This window comes from Thunnus maccoyii, chromosome 8, assembly GCF_910596095.1.
Source record: "Thunnus maccoyii chromosome 8, fThuMac1.1, whole genome shotgun sequence".
NCBI classification, from domain to species: Eukaryota; Metazoa; Chordata; class Actinopteri; order Scombriformes; family Scombridae; genus Thunnus; species Thunnus maccoyii.
The window spans coordinates 26,515,381-26,536,355 of NC_056540.1; the positions used below are offsets into that span (position 1 = coordinate 26,515,381).

At 39.9% G+C, this 20,975-nt stretch overlaps 1 protein-coding gene across 3 annotated transcripts in view; it reads right to left on the reverse strand.

Moving 5' to 3' along the window:
• Window positions 1-20,975, reverse strand: part of pdgfc (platelet derived growth factor c) — a 51,078-nt gene that overhangs the window by 7,627 nt on the left and 22,476 nt on the right. For all 3 annotated transcript variants that reach the window (XM_042419163.1, XM_042419162.1, XM_042419164.1), the window contains exons 2-3: window positions 11,958-12,150; window positions 4,490-4,670 (exon numbers count right to left, since the gene is read on the reverse strand). In XM_042419163.1, coding sequence (XP_042275097.1) covers window positions 4,490-4,670; window positions 11,958-12,150 — 374 coding nt within the window. The remainder of the gene's footprint in view (window positions 1-4,489; window positions 4,671-11,957; window positions 12,151-20,975) is intronic.

The following is a 20,975-nucleotide window of genomic DNA, read 5'->3' on the forward strand; positions in this document are numbered from 1 at the left end:
AAACAATATCTTCTCTTTCACATGAAGTTGCAAACCACTTCCTTGCACAAGAGAGCTTTGAGTAAGCAACAAGGTCTGTTGTGCGTGAAAAAAGTGTTTTTACTCTCTCACTATACACCACACACTGCAATTGAGGTTGGTGTAAAAACAGACCTTAATTTCATCATGCCAACGGTAAAACTCCTGCATGGCTTTGCCAGTCATTACCATCTGCTTTAACAAAGATTTTAGTCTTAACTTCTCTATCTAAATTTCTCTAGTCACATTGTAGATTTTATGTATTTAGTTTGTGCTGTTATCCAGAGAAACATAATGAGCGGTTTTTATCTTGAGAGTGTAAAACTTTTTTCAATCCATTACAGCAGACAAAGTGGGTAGAGTGATCTTAATGCCAGCGTAGCAGTGCAGTTTAATTCTGGATTGGGACCTCCACAGAGACAATGATGTATGTTTTGTTTGCTCTTTTAACCCACAACGCCTACCACCCAACACCCCTCACGCTCCATTCAACAGACTCCTTCTCTTCTGTGTTTTAACAACCTCTTCGCCCCGGCCCGTTCGCTTTCCCAAAATCAGTTCCTGTGAATTACAGACCGGGTCTTATTTTTTTCCCCCTTCCATTCCATAGAAGTGGTGGGGAGGAATTATTGCTTGTTTAAATATAAAGTAAAGTGCTGGCCCCTGCGTGGCACGAGGTTCCAGTAGCTGCTTGACCACAGAGGAAACAGAGTGCTGCTGTTCTAGCGTGCTCCTCCTCTGTCGGAGGAAGGTTCAAAGTAAAACCAAACTGAACCTGCAGAGGCCAAAACTTCCTTTTCCCCCTCATGGTTTCCGCACCTTCTAGAGTTGGAAAATGAAAGACAAACTTGGCCTCTTGTTCCGTCATACAGTTGGTGGCAGATATTTCACCTCACAGTAGAATAGTTTCATTCTGCTATAAGTATTTGAATTTAAAAAAAAAAAAAATAATAATATGTATATATATATATATATATATATATGATTTTATTTGACTTTATATTCATCTGATAACACTAACCCTCATATGATTATTTAAGTAATAATCCAATACATTCTCATATAGATATGGATATAAAACCTCATCTCTGAAGTATTGATAATTGTCAAGTGCCAGAAGCAGGCACTGAATTTCTGTCCAGATTTGTAGTTTAGTTTACTAATGCTTGATCAAATAGTTCCTAATTTAAATTAACAATTTTCTGATTTTAGACTATTTTGGTTTAGTGTATATAAGTTCTTTGACAGCTACTTGTGTGTTTGTTAAATGAAGAAATTCCTTTTGTAGAAAAACAAGTTTAAATTTCACAAAATAAACTATTGACCAAGTATTATTTTCATATTATTTGGCACCTGGAAGTTGCTCAATGTCCTCTGATATATATTCTTTAATAATAATAATACTAATACTAACAACAACTTTATTTGTATAGCACCTTCCCTACAAACAAGAAATGCAGCTCAAAGTGCTTTATGGCAAAAGAAATTCCATGCACTAAATGCTTCACATCAAAAAAGACATAAATGGCATAAAATGAACATAAAACATGTAAATGTACATAAGAGGGAAAAAGCTAGTGAAAGGCTAAGGAGAAGAAACAAGTTTTTTGCTTTATTTTAAAACTATCGAGCGAGCCGGCTTCCCTGATATCTATCAGTAGACTGTTCCATAGTTTTGGGGCGTAATTGACAAAGGCTGCTTATATTCTTTATATATATTTTCATACTATTTACCTAATATTGTCATTCTGTTTCTCCATAGTCTAATTTCATCATTGCATGTCTGTCCATCCCAGAAGAGGGATCCCTGGTCTGTTGTTCTTCTTGAGATGTCTTCTTTATTTTTTGGGAGGAGTTTTTCCTTATCTGAATTTAGCATTTAAGGATAGAGGGTGTTGTATGTTTTACAGATTATGAAGCCCTTTGAGGCCGATTTGTCTGCAAGCTGCTATTTGCACTAGAAGTTGTAATTCAACAACATTCATTATCTCTACCACAGGAAGCTTGTACATGCAATGATAAACTGTTTACTTTCAACATATATTTTCGAAAAATACAGCCTTGATACCCAGCATGACACTGAATCCTGTGTCAGTTAGTAGTTGCTATGAACAATGTTGTTTTGGGTTTTAAGGGTGAGGAAAGAATGCAATAACAATGTGTATGAGGGATAAAAGAACAGGAAAGCTTTTCAAGCAGAAAGAGAGAGGATATAAAGCGCCATCAGTGACCTCAGTTGCCTATTTGTGCTTGTCAGATTGCACAGTGCTGCAGGCCATTAGGGATTAATGAGGAGTAGAGCTGTTTACTTAAAGCAAGTGAACAGAACTAAAACATGACAGGTTAAAACATGGCAGTTGTCTCTTCAGTTTATCTCCGGGCTTTTGTCAGCGAAGGGATCAGGGACAAAGGGATTCTGTGTATGTGTGTGTGTGGTCTTAAGACCAGGACAGAAAAAAAGAAAGTGAAAGAGAATGAGGGATTGGAAGAGGATCAAGGTAAAGATGACTAAAGTCTGAAGTCTTTTTTAAAAAATATTTTTTCAGATATTTGAATTTTACAGTAGTTATTCAAGCATGTGTTTGAGGCAGAACTGTAGAGGCAAAAAAAAAAAAAAATCTCACTGCTTCAATTCAAATTTAATGGGTGGATCCAAAGAACTGTAGTTATTCTGGTAAGATAATTTTTGACTAGCCAAGCTGGTTCCTAACCTCTGAATCACTGCCCACATCTCTGATTCATTCAACAATTTAAATTGGTCTGGTGTTGAGCTCATTGATGGCTGTTTCCCTGGCTCGGAGAAACAATTGGCCAATCTGAGCTTTGTAGGCAGGAATAAGAATGGTGATGCAATCCTCCTTCAGCTAGATAGTTAACTAGTTATAACCATGAAACATTGGGGCAGAAAAATAGCAACAGTGGTGACTAGTACTGATGGCACTGATGTAGCTGTACTTGTTGTGAGTTTACTTACAGAAATAACATTTTATATATATATATATATATATATATATATATATATATATATATATATATATATATATATATATATACTGGGGATCCATAACACTGGAGGGCAGATACAACCGAGGTATTTTGTTTTTTTATATTGTTTTTTTGGCTCCACCCATTGATATGAAGCTCATATCTTAGCAAAGTGTATACATAATCACACTTGACACAAACTTTCATGGTACATCTGTTGCATGGGCCTCTCCCTGATGCTCTGTAAGAATTTAAGGTTATGCTGTACAAAACTCTGGATACATTTTTCTACCTGCATATCTCCCAAAGGTCTGAAAGGTGAATGGAAAATGTTATTACAGTCTTGGTTGCGGGCAAAAGAACAAGAAAAATAATAGGAAACAGAAGAAAGAAAAAGTGGTTATGTTCTTTTGCCAGATATATATTGTAGGACTAAATATAGAGTAAAATAACATGGGTATCTTTGTAAAATGGAATACTGTAAAAAGCACATAAAAGCGGATATTACTTTTGGGCTAATGTATGTGAGGATAAAACATGAAAAGAAAATGAGACAGACAGACAGCAGCGTGACAATTTTCCACACAAAAAGCACTTCTATCTCTTAATTCCTACTTTCATTTCAGGGGCTTGAATGAATCCCCCTGAGGGTCAGACCTCTTTGTGAATGGCAAGCCACTTATTTTCTCCATCTCAGTCTCAAGCAACACCATCAGTGACACTGAGACACCTTGACTGGATTTCTAGATACAGTACAGGTTTAAAGGATATGGTTTTATATAGATCAATAAAATAGGACATAACAGTTATTAGTTATTATGATTATAAATGTGGCAACAATACTAGACACAGAAAATGAGAAAATGACTGAGTTTGAAACCACTTGAAGTCAATTTTGTCCACTAAAAGACAATCTGTAATCTGTAACTCCAAGAAGTAGCACAAGACAGAGTGTTGTTTTGAATTGTTGTGCTGTTTTGGAACTACTCCAGGGTCTGTTGCAGAAAATTCCAGTTTCAATCCTTTCAGGAAATGTATGTACTACACCCTTAGGAGGGAAACTTTGTACTCACCTCTGTCAGTGCAGAGATTGTGGACATTTTGTTTTCCCTGTGTAAAAGTGAATAAGACGTTCTGGCGTCTGTGCATCCTCATAAGGAAAATAAATGATGGTACAAGTGCCAGATGTTCCAAAGTGCTTCAACATAATTTCTCATCAAAATGCTCAAAACCTGCAGTACACTAAAGCAGAAATGTATAACCAATTAAGACAATTAAGCCAATTAAGAGAGCATGCTATGCAACAAGGAAATTATTTTAATTGTGTTTGGATGGAGAAAGTTTGCATACTGCCATGTCAACTCCCTGAGGTTGGTGCATTTACAAATGGAGATAGAAGCTGAAACATTATATGACAGCTAAACTCTCAACAATATAAACTCACAATGCACGTTTTTCAGCTCCTGACCATTGATACTGTACTTACCACAGGCAGAAGGGAGTAGTGGATGCAGAATCCTGGCTCAGAGGGGAAGTACTCATCAGAGATGAAGCGGATCCTGATCTGACTACCTTTGGAAATGTGAGTAGTTGGTACTGACTGGGATCCACACCAGCGACCCAGGATGGTCTTTTCAGTCGGATCCTCTATCTCCACAAAATCATACCTAGTAGGGTGAGACAGAGAAACAGCAGGACGTTAACACGAAATATGACTTTTCTCAGTTATACTACAACTATGAGCCAGTACTTGCTGGGTTTTGGCATTCTTGTGGTACAGTTCGACCTCTACACATGCATGTTAGTAGATTTTAATTGCATTTTTGCTTGTTAAAAGTTTGTCAGCACCTTTAATACTTGCCATGGTGCTGTTTCCTTGGCATTGCCTCGCCCTTCTGGAGAGATTGTTAATATAAATGGAACTGCCCAGGGAAATAAAGGCTTAACCAAATTAAACAAGAAAAAAAAATCTTGAACAGCAGGTTACAGTTACAGTTTCTCAGCGGTGAGAGATGAGATTATTTATTGCCTGAATTAAATGAATAAAAATGAACTGGAGATTGCTAGTGTGTTCAGGACAAATCTCAGGTTGGCTGACAGTGCAGCATAAGCGGCTGTTCTTACTGTTTAGCAGTTATGAATGCTGATGTAGCTTTTTGACAGGCACTGATGCTATTTGTAGTCATTGAAATATAGTTTTTCATTAAACCTTGAACTAGTTACACTGTATGTTGACTCTGGGAGAGCTCCAGGCCTCTTTAACTGGACTACAAAACAAATTCTCAGCTGTTTGAAAAACTCACTTTGTAAACAATTACATTTACATGACAGTTGTTTTGTGCTAGATAGACTGCTGAGTTTAGACATAGATATGATATGAAGCTGTGCTTTCAGATATCAGATATCAGCTGGCCACCTCGTTGTTGCTTGTGCTTTAGGTGTTTTGTTGGTATGCGTCCAGCTCACGCTGAAGCTGCTGCTGTTACTTTTTCCGGCAGGGAAGCAGCAGCAACAAGAAGTGCTGTCTCTCTCTCTGTCAGAGACAGAGGGAGAGCAGCAACAAATCAGTGACAACAGGGAATCAGGCACATGGCACGGGAACCCGCAGTAGCAGCAGCTTCAGCACAAGCTGGACGCAGACTGACAAAACACCGACAACACGAACAACACAGAGGCGGCCAGAGGGGTGGAGAGGAGGAGGAGGAGGAGGAGGCACCTGCACTGTGACTCGCTTTCTCCCCCTCTGCCTCTGTTATCTCTCCCTCTCTCTCTTCACTCTCCTCATCCCTCTTCTGATAGGACATGTATATATATATACGTTGGCTGGTTGGCTGCAACCAGGCTAGGGTGGGAGGCACGTGGCCAAGCTCCCTCTGCCATATCAATCTGTTGGAGCTCATAGCGGTTGAGAAGGTGCTGCACCATTTTTCCCCACAGCTGAGGTGGAAGCATGTCATGGTGTGGTCAGACAACACCACTGTGGAGGATTACCTCAACAGACAGGGGGTGTCAGATCCCTGGTCCTGCATAGGGTAGACTCACAGGTCAGTCTAAACACTTTGCTCATAGAGACTGAAGACGGGTCTTTAGGGCGGCCCTTCATATTGGGGCAGTGACATGCAGTTCACAATGGAGGAGAATTGGGGGGAGAGCATCATTTCTTGGAATGTGTGTCGTTGACAAAATGTAAGAGGTGTAAGTTTGTTAGTGGTTGTTCTCACTGCGGTTCAAGCAACTACCATATATTTAGAAATCCCCAGACTTCGGTAAGTGGAGATCTCCAATTGTCTGGTATCACAAGACTATGTACAGGGTGGCGGTGACTGTCCTGACCTGGGCAGATCACCACCTCTGCTCTGAGAGCCTGCCACATTCTGGGGTCTCTCAACACAGGGGAGGACTTGTTGTCCAGGGTGATCCACTCCAGGAGGAGTGGGGCCGCTCCTTGAGCTGCTGTAGTCTCCATGATTCAGAATGCGCATGCCCCCTCTACCTCAAGGGCTTACTCATTAGTGGGTATTTGCGGACTGGTGTGAAGCCAGGGGCCTCCCTTGAAGGGTATCTTGGATATCCTGCAGGGTTTATTCGACAGTGGTCGCACCGTATCCACCTTTGGGGTGTTTGTGATGGCAATTACGGTGGGCCATAATGGTCTACATCGCTTCACCACCAGGAACTACCCCTTGGTGAAGCACTTCCTATGAGGGGCCCACAGGCTGAGGCCTCCCACTCATCACTCATCTGGACCTCCAGACAGTGCTGGACTGCCTAGCAGGTCCACCTTTTGAACCTCTGGATCAGGCAAACCTAGAGGTGCTGTCTATCACGATGGCGCTCCTCTTAGCCCTGGCATCAGCTAAGATGGTAGGCGAATTGTCCGCATTGTTGATGCACCCCTCCTGCTTGTCTTTCAGTGATGATAGGGGGTCGGTGGACCTTTGACCAAATTCGGCCTTCAGGCCTAAGGTCATCACCTCCTCGTTCAGGTTGAGGATTATTCGCTTGAAGGCTTTCTTCCTCCCTCCTCACACAGACAGGAAAGAAGAGCGTCTTCACACTTTGTGCCCTGTGCGTGTGCTCAGATATTATGTGAAGTGCACAGTGGCCTTCAGGAAGACATACCAGCTATTGCCACGGCGGTCGGACTCAGGGAGCCTCTTGCTCACTGGATCAGTGATGCGATCTGAGGGGACATCGTCTGGAACGGACTAAGGTGTTTTTTGTGTGGGTTTGGACTAGTGTTGGTTCAGGCCCAGCTGGGGCCACATCTTATCCTTACATCCTTCACTTCAGGTTTTGACCAACAGCGAAACCCACTAGTGGGCGGAGCATAGAAATAGTTGTTACCTGGATGTAACTCCAGTTCTATGAGTACCACAACTACAAGCCCAATAATGAAGTCCGTTAGAGGGCTACACACGTACTCATAGAACTGGAATTACATCCAGGTAACTACTATATATTTTAAAATACACTGTATTTTTCTGACTATAAAAATAACAATCACTGAATAAAATGCAGGAGCTGTTGCTGGCTGAAAATGAAATATTATAAGTGGAAAAATTTCTTTGCATTCTTTAAAACAATACTGGTTTTGACATGATGGTTTTAACAGGTTTCATGGATCAACTGTCATGCAATTCACTCACACAAATGATAATATACATTTCAGTTGAGAAAAGCATAAATAAAATCATCATTTCTATCAGTGCGCTAAATATTTCTTGTTTGTTGTGGTGATCAAACTTTGTGACCCTATAATTATGTGACAGTCTCTCCCTCCACTGGTCACCTTGCCAACCCATAATACTGGTAAACATTATGAGGTGGAGAAGCATATGGCCATGCTCCAGACTCCTTTGGTGTGCCAAGGCTAACATCAATCAACCTCAGCACTTAAGACACGCAGAAGTTCAGGAGTTCAGTCTTTATTATTTATACCTGTGTGTGTAACCAGTGGCTTCACTGCATTCAATAAAGCCTTGTTTTACTGACTCTTCACAGTCTGGGATTAATCACTTTGCCATTTGCATCAACAGGCACGCTAACCTCTCAGTCAGTGCTGCCAATTCGGATATTTGGATTTCAAGGACATTGTTTACATTTTGCACAGGCTTGACAGATTCAGTTCAAGCTGGTTTCAATAAAACAACATGGAGGGACACGAGCAAGACTAAAAATGGATTTTTCTGTGATGTTAAATAAACTGAAGGGGAGGGGTGTCGATAACTTTACTGACTCTGCTGCCTTTGATTTGGAAAGTTATACAGGAAGTTTGTCAGCAGTACAAACAAACTTATTGGGAAAGGTTAAACTGAAATTGTACGTCTGCAAAAGGGTATATTCACAGATTTCATGTCATGTTTAAATGTGCAAATGGTAGATAAACTAGTTGATGCATAAAACATTTATTTATTTAAATGCAAACCAGACTAACATGAATATAAAAATGATTTTGGAAAAGGATGAGACATCAGTTTAGCTTCTTGGTGCCTTCTCGATGGAGGTCAGTGGAGAGGGAAGCTTTGCTCACTAAAAATCATCCTTCAGACAGCTCCAGAGCTTTGACAGATGGCTCATCAATAATGCAGGATGCCCTGATCATTACACATCGCCATGTGTTCAGAATCACCATGTCAAACAGCGGTTTCTCAGATTTACAAATGCACTGACATATATACCAAACTGTTGTACAGTCACAGTGAAGAGAATCCAAGCAACAAAGACATTTTATATACAGCACAAACAGATAGGATTACTTCCCTGTACACTGCAAGGAAAATGTGTTCAGTACTCACAAATCCCTCTCCTACATAGTTTGCAGATTAGTAGCACAAACACTGTTTTTTAGTCCTCTCCTTTCAGACTAAAGACAGTATAAATACATAGAGTATAAATGCCTTTCTGAGAACAGTCCTGTCTGTGAGCCGTCAAGCACGACTCTGCTGCCATGCCAACCGGCAGCAAGACCAATCCCTCTCCAATATGCCTCTCCTCCAGTGGATTTGGTAAGAATGCTTTTCATCGTGCCACAGACAAACAGAATAGCAGATGAGCATCTCAACTACACAGCCTCTCTCTCATCTTAGCAAAGACTTCTCGCTCCAGGCTTGCTACCAGAGTCAAACGTGTCTCCCACTGTTGTTTGTTTTATCCCAGGCCATTGCTGTGAATCACTGGACAGGAGATTACAGGCTTGTTTATTTGCATCACATTGTGCAGCAACACAAGGGTAAGAGCAGTATATCAATAACATTATGTATGAATGTTTTTTTTGCTGTAACACCATTGGAATGAAGGTCTAAAGGGAAATACTGTGAATAAATTTTTAAACACACATGAAAGATAAAGTAGATATGCAGACTAGGCCAGAGGCTTATGTATGTGAGAGTGTGTGTGGGGGGACAGAGAGTGTGTGTGCGCATGTACTAAAAGAGGGAGAAGGAAAGAGGACGAGAGAAAAGACAAGTACTGCAGATAGACTTGTGAATTTGTGTCTGTTTCTGCTTGTGATTGCATGCTGCATTCATCTGTCTGCCAACCCTGCCAAGAGTGTGTATCTTGGGATCCAATCAAAACCTGTTGGGCCTCAGTTGGGGTGGTGAAGAGAATGAAAAATGCAGGAGCTGGAGTGGTAGACGTGGCGATGACTTGAATGACCCTGGAAAAGGATGTTGTTATTGTCTCTCGCCCCTCTCCCTGAGGACGCTGACTAGTGCAGTCTTGTAAAAGCAGGACGGCACAAAAGTTGTCAGTCTGCACCCTGCCCCACTGTGGAACTTTCCCTCACGGGGTTTCGACAGCAACACTAACCTCATTCGTCAACAGGCACCTGGCCCACCAAAGAGGCGTGCTGGGGGGCTCAGATTACCTGCTCTCACATACTGTGTCTTAGTTTTTCTTATAAGCAACAACCAGTAAAAAATAGATACAGGCAGTACACTGTGCAACAGGACCATGAATTCTGGATGGCAATACATTACAGCAAATTACCGTATTTCCTCAAATAGTGGCCGGGGCCTTTATTTACCTCAACTGCAGAGGATACTAGGCCTTTATTGGAAGCAGGTTTACATTAGAGAGAGGCCTTTGTTTCTAATTTTCTCTGTTTGAAAAGTATATTTTTGCATATTTTAGTATGAAGGTTCCTTGTTTTCTGATCTGCTTCCGTTTACTCTGTTAAATTATTTTTACTGCATTACCGGTAATTATGGTAATCCACTTACTCTGACATGCAGAACAATAATTCTAGCACTTGAGTTCCACCTGGAATGTTTTGGCAGTGCACCACTTAGCAGTTGCATGTTGGTAGCATGCTCATGGATGCTCGCTGGCTTAGCCAAGTTACCCTGGTTACCCTGGCTACCCATGCTCATGTAGTGTCGCTGCTGTCAATATTATTAAAATATACGCTGTTATCCCCGTATTTAAATGATATCGCATCTCCTCCATCCCCCTCCCCTCTCTGTGACAGTCAGTTAGAGGGCTATGCAACTCATAGAACTGGAGTTACATCCAGCTAACTACCTTATGCTTAACTGGCATGCACATTATATAACAGGCACCAGGAGTTTATCCACCCCTTTTTTTTCCCCGGCCTGTTTTTGGGGCTGGCCTTTATTTGTTTGTGTCGATCATGCCCCTGGCCAGTATGAAAAACCCAGCTTTTAATAGACTATCGTCTTTTATTTGAGGAAATATGGTAAATCAAACCCAGTCTCTCGACCAAAATCAGCACCAGAATCATAAACAACTCACTAATCAATGAAACTGACACTGCAACAGAAGTATAATGAATGCCTCATCTTCCATTCATTTTAGGTTATTTCTTATAAGGTACATTCATCTAGTGCTACCATGTCCAACATCTAAGCCTTGTCAGTGCTGTCGAGAACTGTAATTTGCTTTGTCATCCATTAGGGGGCTCTCCAGGAATGATTAGCGAGGTCACCCTCCCCCAGCTCTTCTCCACCTTCCCCCGACTGGGCTCCTCCATGCTAACCAGTCAGTTGTGATATATTGACAGCAGGGCACTGAGCATAATGCACAGAGGGTAAATTGATCGTTGGTGCTTGGGATCCCTGTTTAAATTGAAAGGCAGCAGAGACAAACCCAGGCAGTAATGAAAGTGGGCTCCTCAATAAAATAGAGGATGTACTGTATGTATGCCAATCAGAAGTGTTTTTTGAGCAATCACGTGAGCAGCTTAAAATATCAATTAAATCAAGTAAAACATGCTGGTCTGTACCACGTCACCACAGTGTCTTGGGCAAAACAAATCACTCTGCTGCTGGGTTTTCAATATTCACAAGCTGTCATGGCAGACCAAAGGCAATTTCACAAATGGCCACACTCTGACTCTAAATCTTTAAAGATGGTCTAGAACACAGGCAGGACACGTCCTTACCTCCACCCAACACGTATCTGACATACCAACCGAGGAAGCCCCCATTTAATGAGAGCTGGCCAGGCGAGCAGAGGAAACTCTTAATGAAACACTGTATACTTCTGCAGGAGGTTATCCTTTTACAAATGTGATGGACAAGATTGTCTTTCAGGCAAAAATGCATGGATCACTGAAAGTATACCCTAAGCCAATTCAGTGAGGGGGATCCTGGTAGAAAAATTATCCACTCATCCCCGTGCATCTCTGGTGCATGCTAACCCTTTAGCTCACATTACAATGGAAGGAAAGGAAAGAAAGGACAGGTACATATTCCAAAATAATGCGATACAAAATTATAGCCTAATATTCAGAATTACTGTATAACAAATTTAAAGTTCATGTCATGTTGTTGAATTCCCTGACAGTCTGTTAGCATAGAGAAACATTGATCACCACTGGGTCATTGTCACCATGAATTAGATGTATTCTTCCTTTACAAGGCTAAGAATATTTAGATCTGCTTGTATTTATAAGGAGACATCATAATATTGATCTAGTATGTTCTTACTTGCATAGTCCATCTTCGGGGTCCTCTAGACCAAACCTCTCATCAAAGGTGAGCTGGATCTTCATGTTGCTTGATGCCACTAGTCTCCAGACCAACACGGTATTCCTGGGATAAGCTTGTGGGAAGTCTGGGCTGTGCACCATTCCCTCTCCAGATACTGTTATTATCTTCTCCTGTTGGGATTCTTGCACTCCTAAAAGAGAAAACAACAACAACAAAACAAACAAACAAACAAATAAATCAATGTTTTGCATTTTTTTTTTGATTTAACAGAAATTTGATTGGTTCAAAGATATTCAGTTAACCCACAGAGATCAATAACCATGATTTGAATTTAGAGGGATTTGTCGAGGGAGGCAAAGCTTACAACAGGAAGGAGGTAGTATATCCAGGTGCTCAGTATAAATGGTGAAAGCAGTGTTTTGACCATAGATGATCTTCACTGTCTCTCCGACTCAGTTTTGCTTACTTTTGTGTTGTGATACAATGTCTTGACTCCATGAACCTAAAACATTAGCTCAATCAGCAGAGCACTTCCAAGCAAACACTGCCAGAGGATTTTACCAAAGCTCCTCTCATAAAGCCATCAATGCCCATTGGGACCAGTGACTGCAGGGTTTTAATCACACTGACGAAGCGTGTCACTCAGTCCCCCAGGGCTCAATCAGACCCTGTCACCTTCAGGAGAAAAATTGCCAGGATACTTCCACCTGAGCCTCAACAAACACCACAATGACAACACCCTGAAGTCATGCTGATCACACAACCCTTTTTAATTCATCAGGTCAAAATAATAGATCAAATGATAATATGTAAGAGGAGATGAGAAGAGGATTTTTATATTTTAAGTTATCAAAATTGATAAAATGATTATTTAGGATAAATGTAGCATTGATTTATCATATTTAAAATAACTTATGGTGCCACAGCATAATAGTCATTAACAATTGTCCATTAATACAACATTTGTGGAAATTCACTTATTTGTCTTACAAGGAGAAGATTAGTTTCATTCTGGCCTAGCTTAGCACAAAAGCAGGGAGTTAACAACTAATCTTTTTTTTATATAAGTGAGAAATTATGCCTTTAAGTAACTCCCAAATGGTCTTGTTTCTTGTTAGCAAACAGGTTGGCAAACAAGTGCTCAGAATTGTATATAGTGTGCCAAGGTGCCAAGGACACAGGTCTTGCAGGCCATCCTATTAGTCAGAAAATGTGTGAGCTAGCAGATTTTTGAACTGCATCATCTTGTTTTCTATTTCTATACATGTTAAATATGCAACAGTTAAATACTTCAGCTGTAGAGTTGAGCGTGCACTTTTGACAGAGCTAAGCTAACCTTTTCCCTCTGTGTACAGTCTTTGCGCTAAGCTAGGCTAAACCTGCCATGCGCTATGTTTGCAATGAATGTACAAATGAAAGTGACAATGATCCTCTCAAATCACTCTTGGTTTGACAGAGAATAAGGAAAATTCACAAAATATTGTATCTAAATTTAAGAGAGCAGCAAAATCTTCCTGGTTTGTCCCATAAAGGAATATTGCACTCTAAAGCTATGCAAAAAGAAATTATTTGGATTGCAGTATGGAGGCCGGCGGACAAGGCTACAAAACATTGCGCTTGACTTTTTTTTTTCTTTTTCTAAACAATGTGGTGATGTTTTGGTGTTAAAATCCTACATGTGGCATCTATCAGCACTAAGGAGTTTGGGATGACACAAATTGACAGCACAGCAATATAGGCTACTAATAACAAGTCTGACTCAACATACTGCTATAAGTATAAACATGCGGTGTTGAAATTTTGATGACATTCTTTCTTAGATGATTTCAGACTATCCCCAGCCTTTCCTCAGTTTGTTTAAGTGGTATTTAGTTTTGTACCACTGATGATCATTCAGTATTCACAAGCCAATCCAATATATCTACACGTCAGAGGAGCCAGCAGGGGTTTAATGTGCTCAGGAGACGGAGTGTGCTGCTGGAGGTTTGTTCATTAAACGGATGAGTAACCATTTCCCCAGTGCAACTTGTTTGGACAAATTTATATTTGAAATACATTTTGAGCCTGATTACTCTTTATTTTGCCATAAATTTGATTTAAGGATGTGATTCATGCCCAGCAGTGTGATTCATGCTGGGGTTTTTTGCTCGCAATAGAAACAAAAACACAGATCACGCAGATCAAGTCTGTGCCAGGTGCTCACCCTAATTCAGTTCCACACCAACTCTGAGTTGCTCAGGATGGTTCCAAGGACAACAACTCTGTCTGAAGGAGTGGTCACTGAAAATATGTGAGTGAAACCAATGACAGCTGGGTTCTGTCTGTATTTCACTGGCAATACCCATTCTGGTAATTCAAAGTCAATAACAATTTGAACAGAATTGTTGAATGAAAGCACATTCACTAAGTGAAGTATTAAACATTCAATATTTGGTAATATATTTGCTCTAACAACAAGAGAATGTTGAGAATAAGAGAATGAATGGGGAAGTTTTGAATTTAATTAATAGATTTTTTTTATTTGCAGCAACAGTCCAACATTTTGATCTACATGAAATCTGTACTCACACCAAAAGTTGGTATATGATGCTTCTGCATTTTGTGCTTGCCTTTCAGTTTTGTTTAGGTCTTAGTTTTTGACTGGAAGGTCAATCTGTAATCCAATGAAAACCAGCATTTTTTTATCAAGATGCAACCCAACAGCCACACTTTTCCTCCTGGCATCTGACTGATGCTGTCTATCAACGTAAGTCGATAAAACTTAAATGACACCTTTTTTTAAAAAAAAAAAACAATTACTTCAGATTAGAGATATCACTTTGATGTTTTCATTTGGGTTTGGTGGTGAGCCAGGTGGGAAAAGAATGAATGACGTGCCAGATCCAAAGAAAAACATAGCCCAGGCATGATTTCTCAATGAACAGGCTCTTTCACAACTGTGTGAAGACCTGGCCTCAAGTGCAAACTTTCATCAAATATGGGTACTTTTTTTTAGAGCAAATCAAACTGTTATTTCAGTCAAACATGTATTTCTTGCGGATTGAAAACAGACATTTTATGTAGCATTGGATTGAAAAGTAAGCCCATTGAACCCATATTTCTTGGTCTAGGAATCTTTTAGGACTACACCTTTCAGGGTTAATAACAGCATGATCAGTTTTGTTCCTGCAGTCAATATTTCTTTGATGTCTTTTCTCAAATTATTGAAAAAAAAAGCTGCTTGCCCTTTTAATCTGCGATGCAAGTAGCGGCAACACACTAGGTTTGATTGACTGTTGCTGGCTCAGAAGGAAACAAGCCGATAGTTTTCATACTATTAAAGCTTGGCTCTCCATCACAATGACATGTTTTTAATTACATCCCCATTACTGTGGGCTCTAACACACAGGCTCATAACCTGCATAATTAATAATGATGAAAAACCATGATTCTTTAATATGACTCCAGATGTGCTGTATTGCATGTGTGACAGTAGGTGCACATATGGTATTAATAAGTAACCAAAAAAACAAAAATAAAACATCAACAACAAAAACGTGCACAACTATAAATAGATGTTTACTTTTTGGGGCTTTCCCTGTACATAATTCTTTGCGAAAGTCTGCTAAATGTTGACAGGACTGCCTCTTTATTAAGAGTGTAATTAAAAGGAGCATGTGAAAGGAAAATCTGAGCCTGCTGTTGCAGAGAAAGGGAAAAGAAGGAAAAAAAAACTCTTGACATCAAAGCATTAGGTCCTGATGAAAAGGTATTCCCGAGATCTGCCTGGATGAAATCATACTTAATCCAAAAAGTCTGCAAATATCCTGCTTAATCCTTACACACTCATCACAAGTAATTGCAGTGTGTGGGGGAACAATGTGTTTGCATTCCTGTTCGGTTCAGGTCTTTGTGCATGAAGCTCAAGAATAAACTGTGCAAGTGATTCTTCACTATGGATCTTTTGTACGCTTGCATCAAAGCAGAAACTCCTCTAAAGTGAGCTCTTTCAGGGTATATCAGCTGAAAACCAATATATGATTGAAGAAACATCCACAAGGTCACAAGCCAGCCTTATTCCTTTTTTTCTCCTGAAGCTTTTCTTTATCTATGTAATAAACAATACTGTCTTTTCATGCTTCTTTCTTCAACTTTCCCACTGATATCCTCCCTCTCTGATTTATCCTCCATGCACTGTAAAATGCACAGACACGCTACCACTCGGGCCAGATTCTGGGCGTAACTTTGACTTGAAAATGACCTCACTCTCGGGGTTAACCAATGTCATCTAATGATCAGAGAAGCAGTCCCCTAGAGTGAATTACCTCAAACATGACTTTTCCTTGACCTACTTTTTTCCTCTGTGAGGAAAGTAGAGCCGACTATTAAGGGAGGAAGTGACTCTGAATAAATAGGAGCCTATACAGTGCAGCCATTGTGCTTTGTTCACACGTTAGTGGGTGAACCATTCATGCTGTTAAACATTAACCTTTCCCCTGCCAAAACAAAACTGGAGAAGGATGGACATATGCACACTGTTACATTAGGGCACATTACAGCCCTTCAACATGAATCAAAGCAGCTAATAAACTATTAACACTACTAGTAGTAGTAATGATAATAATAAGAAGGAGGAGAAGAAGAAATGAGTAATATACAAATTAATATAAATACAAGACTGCAAAGTTCAGGGGATACAGCACATTAGAAGATGTACACACAACCAAATTCCACCCCCCTCCCCCCACACACACACATAAAGCCGATGCACCTAAACATGCTGTCACGCAGAAACATTACATACATGCATGCCCAGATGCATTAATAAATGTTAGATGCCTCCAAGCAAAGATTAACTAATGAGAACAGCCCGTTTGTTCAGACTGCAGCATGTTTCTCATAAAAACGGAGAGGGAGGAATGAAAACCACTCATTCTTACCTCTGTTAGGCTCACTAAATTCATCTTTCTTCACATGATATCATTACAGTCTCTTGCTAAAGCAGCCCTTAGCTTTGGAGTTTATCTGGTGGTCACACTGACTGATATAGTCAACATAATTTTGGCTTTCTTTTTATAAAACCAGCAACATTTTGGCCCTGCTACTATCCAGATCTGAGAAAGGAGTAAATATTTCTGGCTGCTTCAAATATGAGGTTGGCCAAATGATTATTTTCACACATTATGGTCTAAAGATTGTACTAACACTACACTGTGTTCTCCCAGCAACGTCATGCATCAAGAATAACCAGTCATGACAGCCATTTCCTGTCCAGTAATCGACAGCCGAGTCACTGTGACACTAAATCCAAATTGTTTTTAATTTCAGCTCTGTTACCTGCTGATCAAAATGAATGAAAGCCCCTAAGCGACAGAGTTGAGGCAGCTTTGGTCAGGTGATGAAACTGTACCTAACAATGCATTCCCCTTTTTTTTTTTACTACATGGGTTTCAGGTCCGATGCAATCACTCCAACATCTGTTGCTTATTAAGACTGTGCAGTGGTTACTACAGGTGCAGTAAATTCCCGACCCTGCTTATTGCTTTTGGGTTTACAGTCAGTCGGGTAAAAAAGGGCTGAAATATGCCTTGGGAATCTTTCATACCATTAAAAATAATTTGGCTGTGTGGGACTCAGTTCTGTAGCGATTTTAATCTGCCAGGCATATGCTCCTGTGTTACGGTCTAAAGAGGAGGTAGAGCAGGTTTGACACCCAAAGTCAGAGGAGCGGTTGCTGAGATAAGGGCTGAAAGACTAACCCCAAAAGACACTTGTTTGAACAACCTGATGGATGCCTGTATGTTGAATTGGAAAATACAATACACTGACATATCCATTTGCACTCTATGTTAAGATCCTGTGGAGGACTATTTTTTCAGTGCAGGTATGTAGTATAATTTTCTGTAGCCTTCTTTATCAGTATCTGTATGATGTGCATGCACTGTGTTGATAATAATATACAAAAATAAGACATTATTCACTTTGAGAGTAGCCTGATCACGGACATTGACCAAGACATCATTTCAGTGCTTCTGTGGTTCACAAGTAATATCTCTGGTGTTTGATATTATGTGTCATAAAAGCTAACACAACTCTCAGACATGCAGGTTATGCAATTGCAGTTGGGCCTCAAGCCTCTAGATGGCTCACCAAAACTAATTGTGCTGTTACCCACAACGACAACAAAACCACAAATGCCCCACAGCACGAAATGTAGTCACAATATAAATATTATCCATTAATGGTTTTTAAATGAATTCAAATGAATTCAAATTAAGTTGAACAATAGAAAATATCCTTTTAGCCCGCATCACATCAACAAGATGTGTCATGAAGGAGGATAGCGGTTCCACTGTGTGTGATGGGACGCATGACAAATATGTTACATCACCAGTCATGGAGGACATAAGAGCATGATAGAAAGGTTGCTGAGACTTATGAAGATCCATTAAGACAGACAGTAGCAGGGCTGCCAGGCAAGCTTTTTCCTCCTCATGTTTTTTTTTTAAATCAACAGAAATGGGAGGAAAAAAAGCAAAACATCACACTAATAATCTTGTATTTGCTGTCCAGAGTATATTGTAGCTCCTCCTTCTGTCTAGTTCACTCTCCAAACTTCTTGAACTTCAAGTCCTGTCATCAACAGGTGGAAAATTATGACCCATGAAAGCTCTTTAAGTAAAGAGTCAAAGGTCACAAGAAATGCAATCAGTCCCAGCACTGAAAGCACTGAGTCCCTTGGTTCCACTATGTCGTAACATAATAATGCAATACTTTATTGATCCATGCAATGAAAAGCTCAACTCTCCCTCCCGTCTCATTACAGGGAGGCGAGACCAGTGATCCTGGGAAGGGGGAAGGGTGATAATAATGTGCTCAAGAACATTTTAGCAGGGCAGATAATTTCCAGCAGGGTGCTGAACCCAGGGGTCATCTGACTGAGGGGTGGTCTCTCTCTTTCTCTGAGAGTAGGTCAACCTGGCTGAGTGGGCAGGAGGGACATCTGTTGACACCTGCTGCAGAGGCAAAGCAAAACATTTGCAGATCATATCAGATGGCCCAACCTGATACCACCAGTTTGTGTGTGTGTGTGTATATTCTGCAGCTTTCCCACATAAGGTCCAACATTGGTAACCCTTCCTTTTACAGTTCCCTTTTATAGTATTTACCTGGTAAATATATGGTAAATTATAATATATTTCTGGGTAATTACCACTGGTAATAAGTAGGTAAATAGGCTACAGAGAAACTACAGCTGAAATACTAAGAAAAAACAACTCAACTCAACCAAGCACTGTATAGTTTTGACTGTTTTAGTTTGGTAATAACTCAGATATAATGACAATAATAACATGACAATTTAAACTGAAACTGTAAACTGAAAAGTAAACTGAAACTGTACTGTAAAAGAAAGCAATGCTAAATCCCATGGTATTACAAAGTCCTTACCACATCCTTTCATCAAAATGGATGGTTTCCCTTCCCATGCAATATAGACATACTTGTACCACATGTCCCATAGTGTTACTAACTTAAACAGGAAATTTTATTGAATAAGTATGCTGATACTGGAGAACTGTCATAAACGTGATAATACAACAGTATGTACCAACACAAAGCTTAAATTGTTGTTACCATGTAAATATATAACTATTATACACTTAATAGAAAATGAGTCCCTACTGTAGCACTTGTATTCAATGCTATGATGCTACTTTGTTTACCTGGTCTCTGAGGAGTAAATACGTAAAAACTGAGCGGTTAATGAAACAGTTGGCAGGTTTATTACAGCGCATTAAATATTTCTCTTACAGTTTACAAAAATTGAAAAACCCAAAATGAAATGCCCTTAATCTCTCTCTCCTTCTTTCCCTTAAATGTCTCTCTATCCAGGTAGGATAAATTGGTGTGTGCTGATCATTCCTTATCTGGCAATTTTCTGCAAATCTGTTATGTCAATCCTGTAGAATGGAATCCGAAGCAGCTGGTCACGCCGCTTCCAGGTTTCCCTCAGGTTGTTTCACCACTGGGACTGGCTTGCCATCACGTTCCAGCAAAGGGTTAACTTCAAGCTACAAATCGAGCGTCATCAAAAAAACATTCTGCATATACAGTGTAGAATAAATCAGACAAATCATCATACAGTCTACTTTCAAATGAGATCTCATCCATTTCCTCAAAACTCAATTTCACAACCCTATTGGGATTTTTCTTATAATTTTATAATATTCCACCAAAAATTAACTTCATCTGGTATAAGTGAAGCAAGGCATTTCTCATATAAATGAAATACATTTCTCACGTCTCTCATATATAATTATAATTCCTTTTAAAAGGATCCGACAAAGCAGAATAACTTTTACAGAAATTAGACTTGCATAACTATATTTAACATATTATCATACAGCCAATAAAAATAAATTTGGGCACACCATATTCATCCAAAATACTTTGTAATACTGTTCAAAATACTGTTCAAAAGACTCCAATTGGTTTCAGCTTAATTTTACACAAATTAACTGAATTGCTCATATTCCCTTAAGCTAGCAAGATGCTATGCTATTAACTGTGCCACTAGAGCAGGCTGATTCAACTCACTGGAGTTTCCAGAGTAAGAAAAAACAAAACAAAGACAATCCAACTCCCTCGGCATACGTGACAAAACAATTCTAAAACTTCAAGAAACAAGATTGATTTCTGATGATGTTGCTGCACTTGTGCTTTCTTATTTATCAAGCAGAGTTTTTAGTTCTGTAGTTTCACACACTTCCTTCTGTCTGAAGAGAGACAGAAAGAGAAAGAGCTGATGGGATACACCGAGGGTCAAAACAGCCTGACTCCAAGGGGCTGAAAAATGAAGCCAACATGGAAGTGCCAAAAACTGCAGTTCCTTGAATGGCCACTTGAAGCTGGCTCCAAAAGCAAGTCAATCCCCATAGATACCCAAGTTAAAATTCCCAACTTTACAGCAGAAATAAACATGTTTACAGCCTGGTACATAAGACGGTTTTGGTTGCTAATTTCTCCGTTCATGAC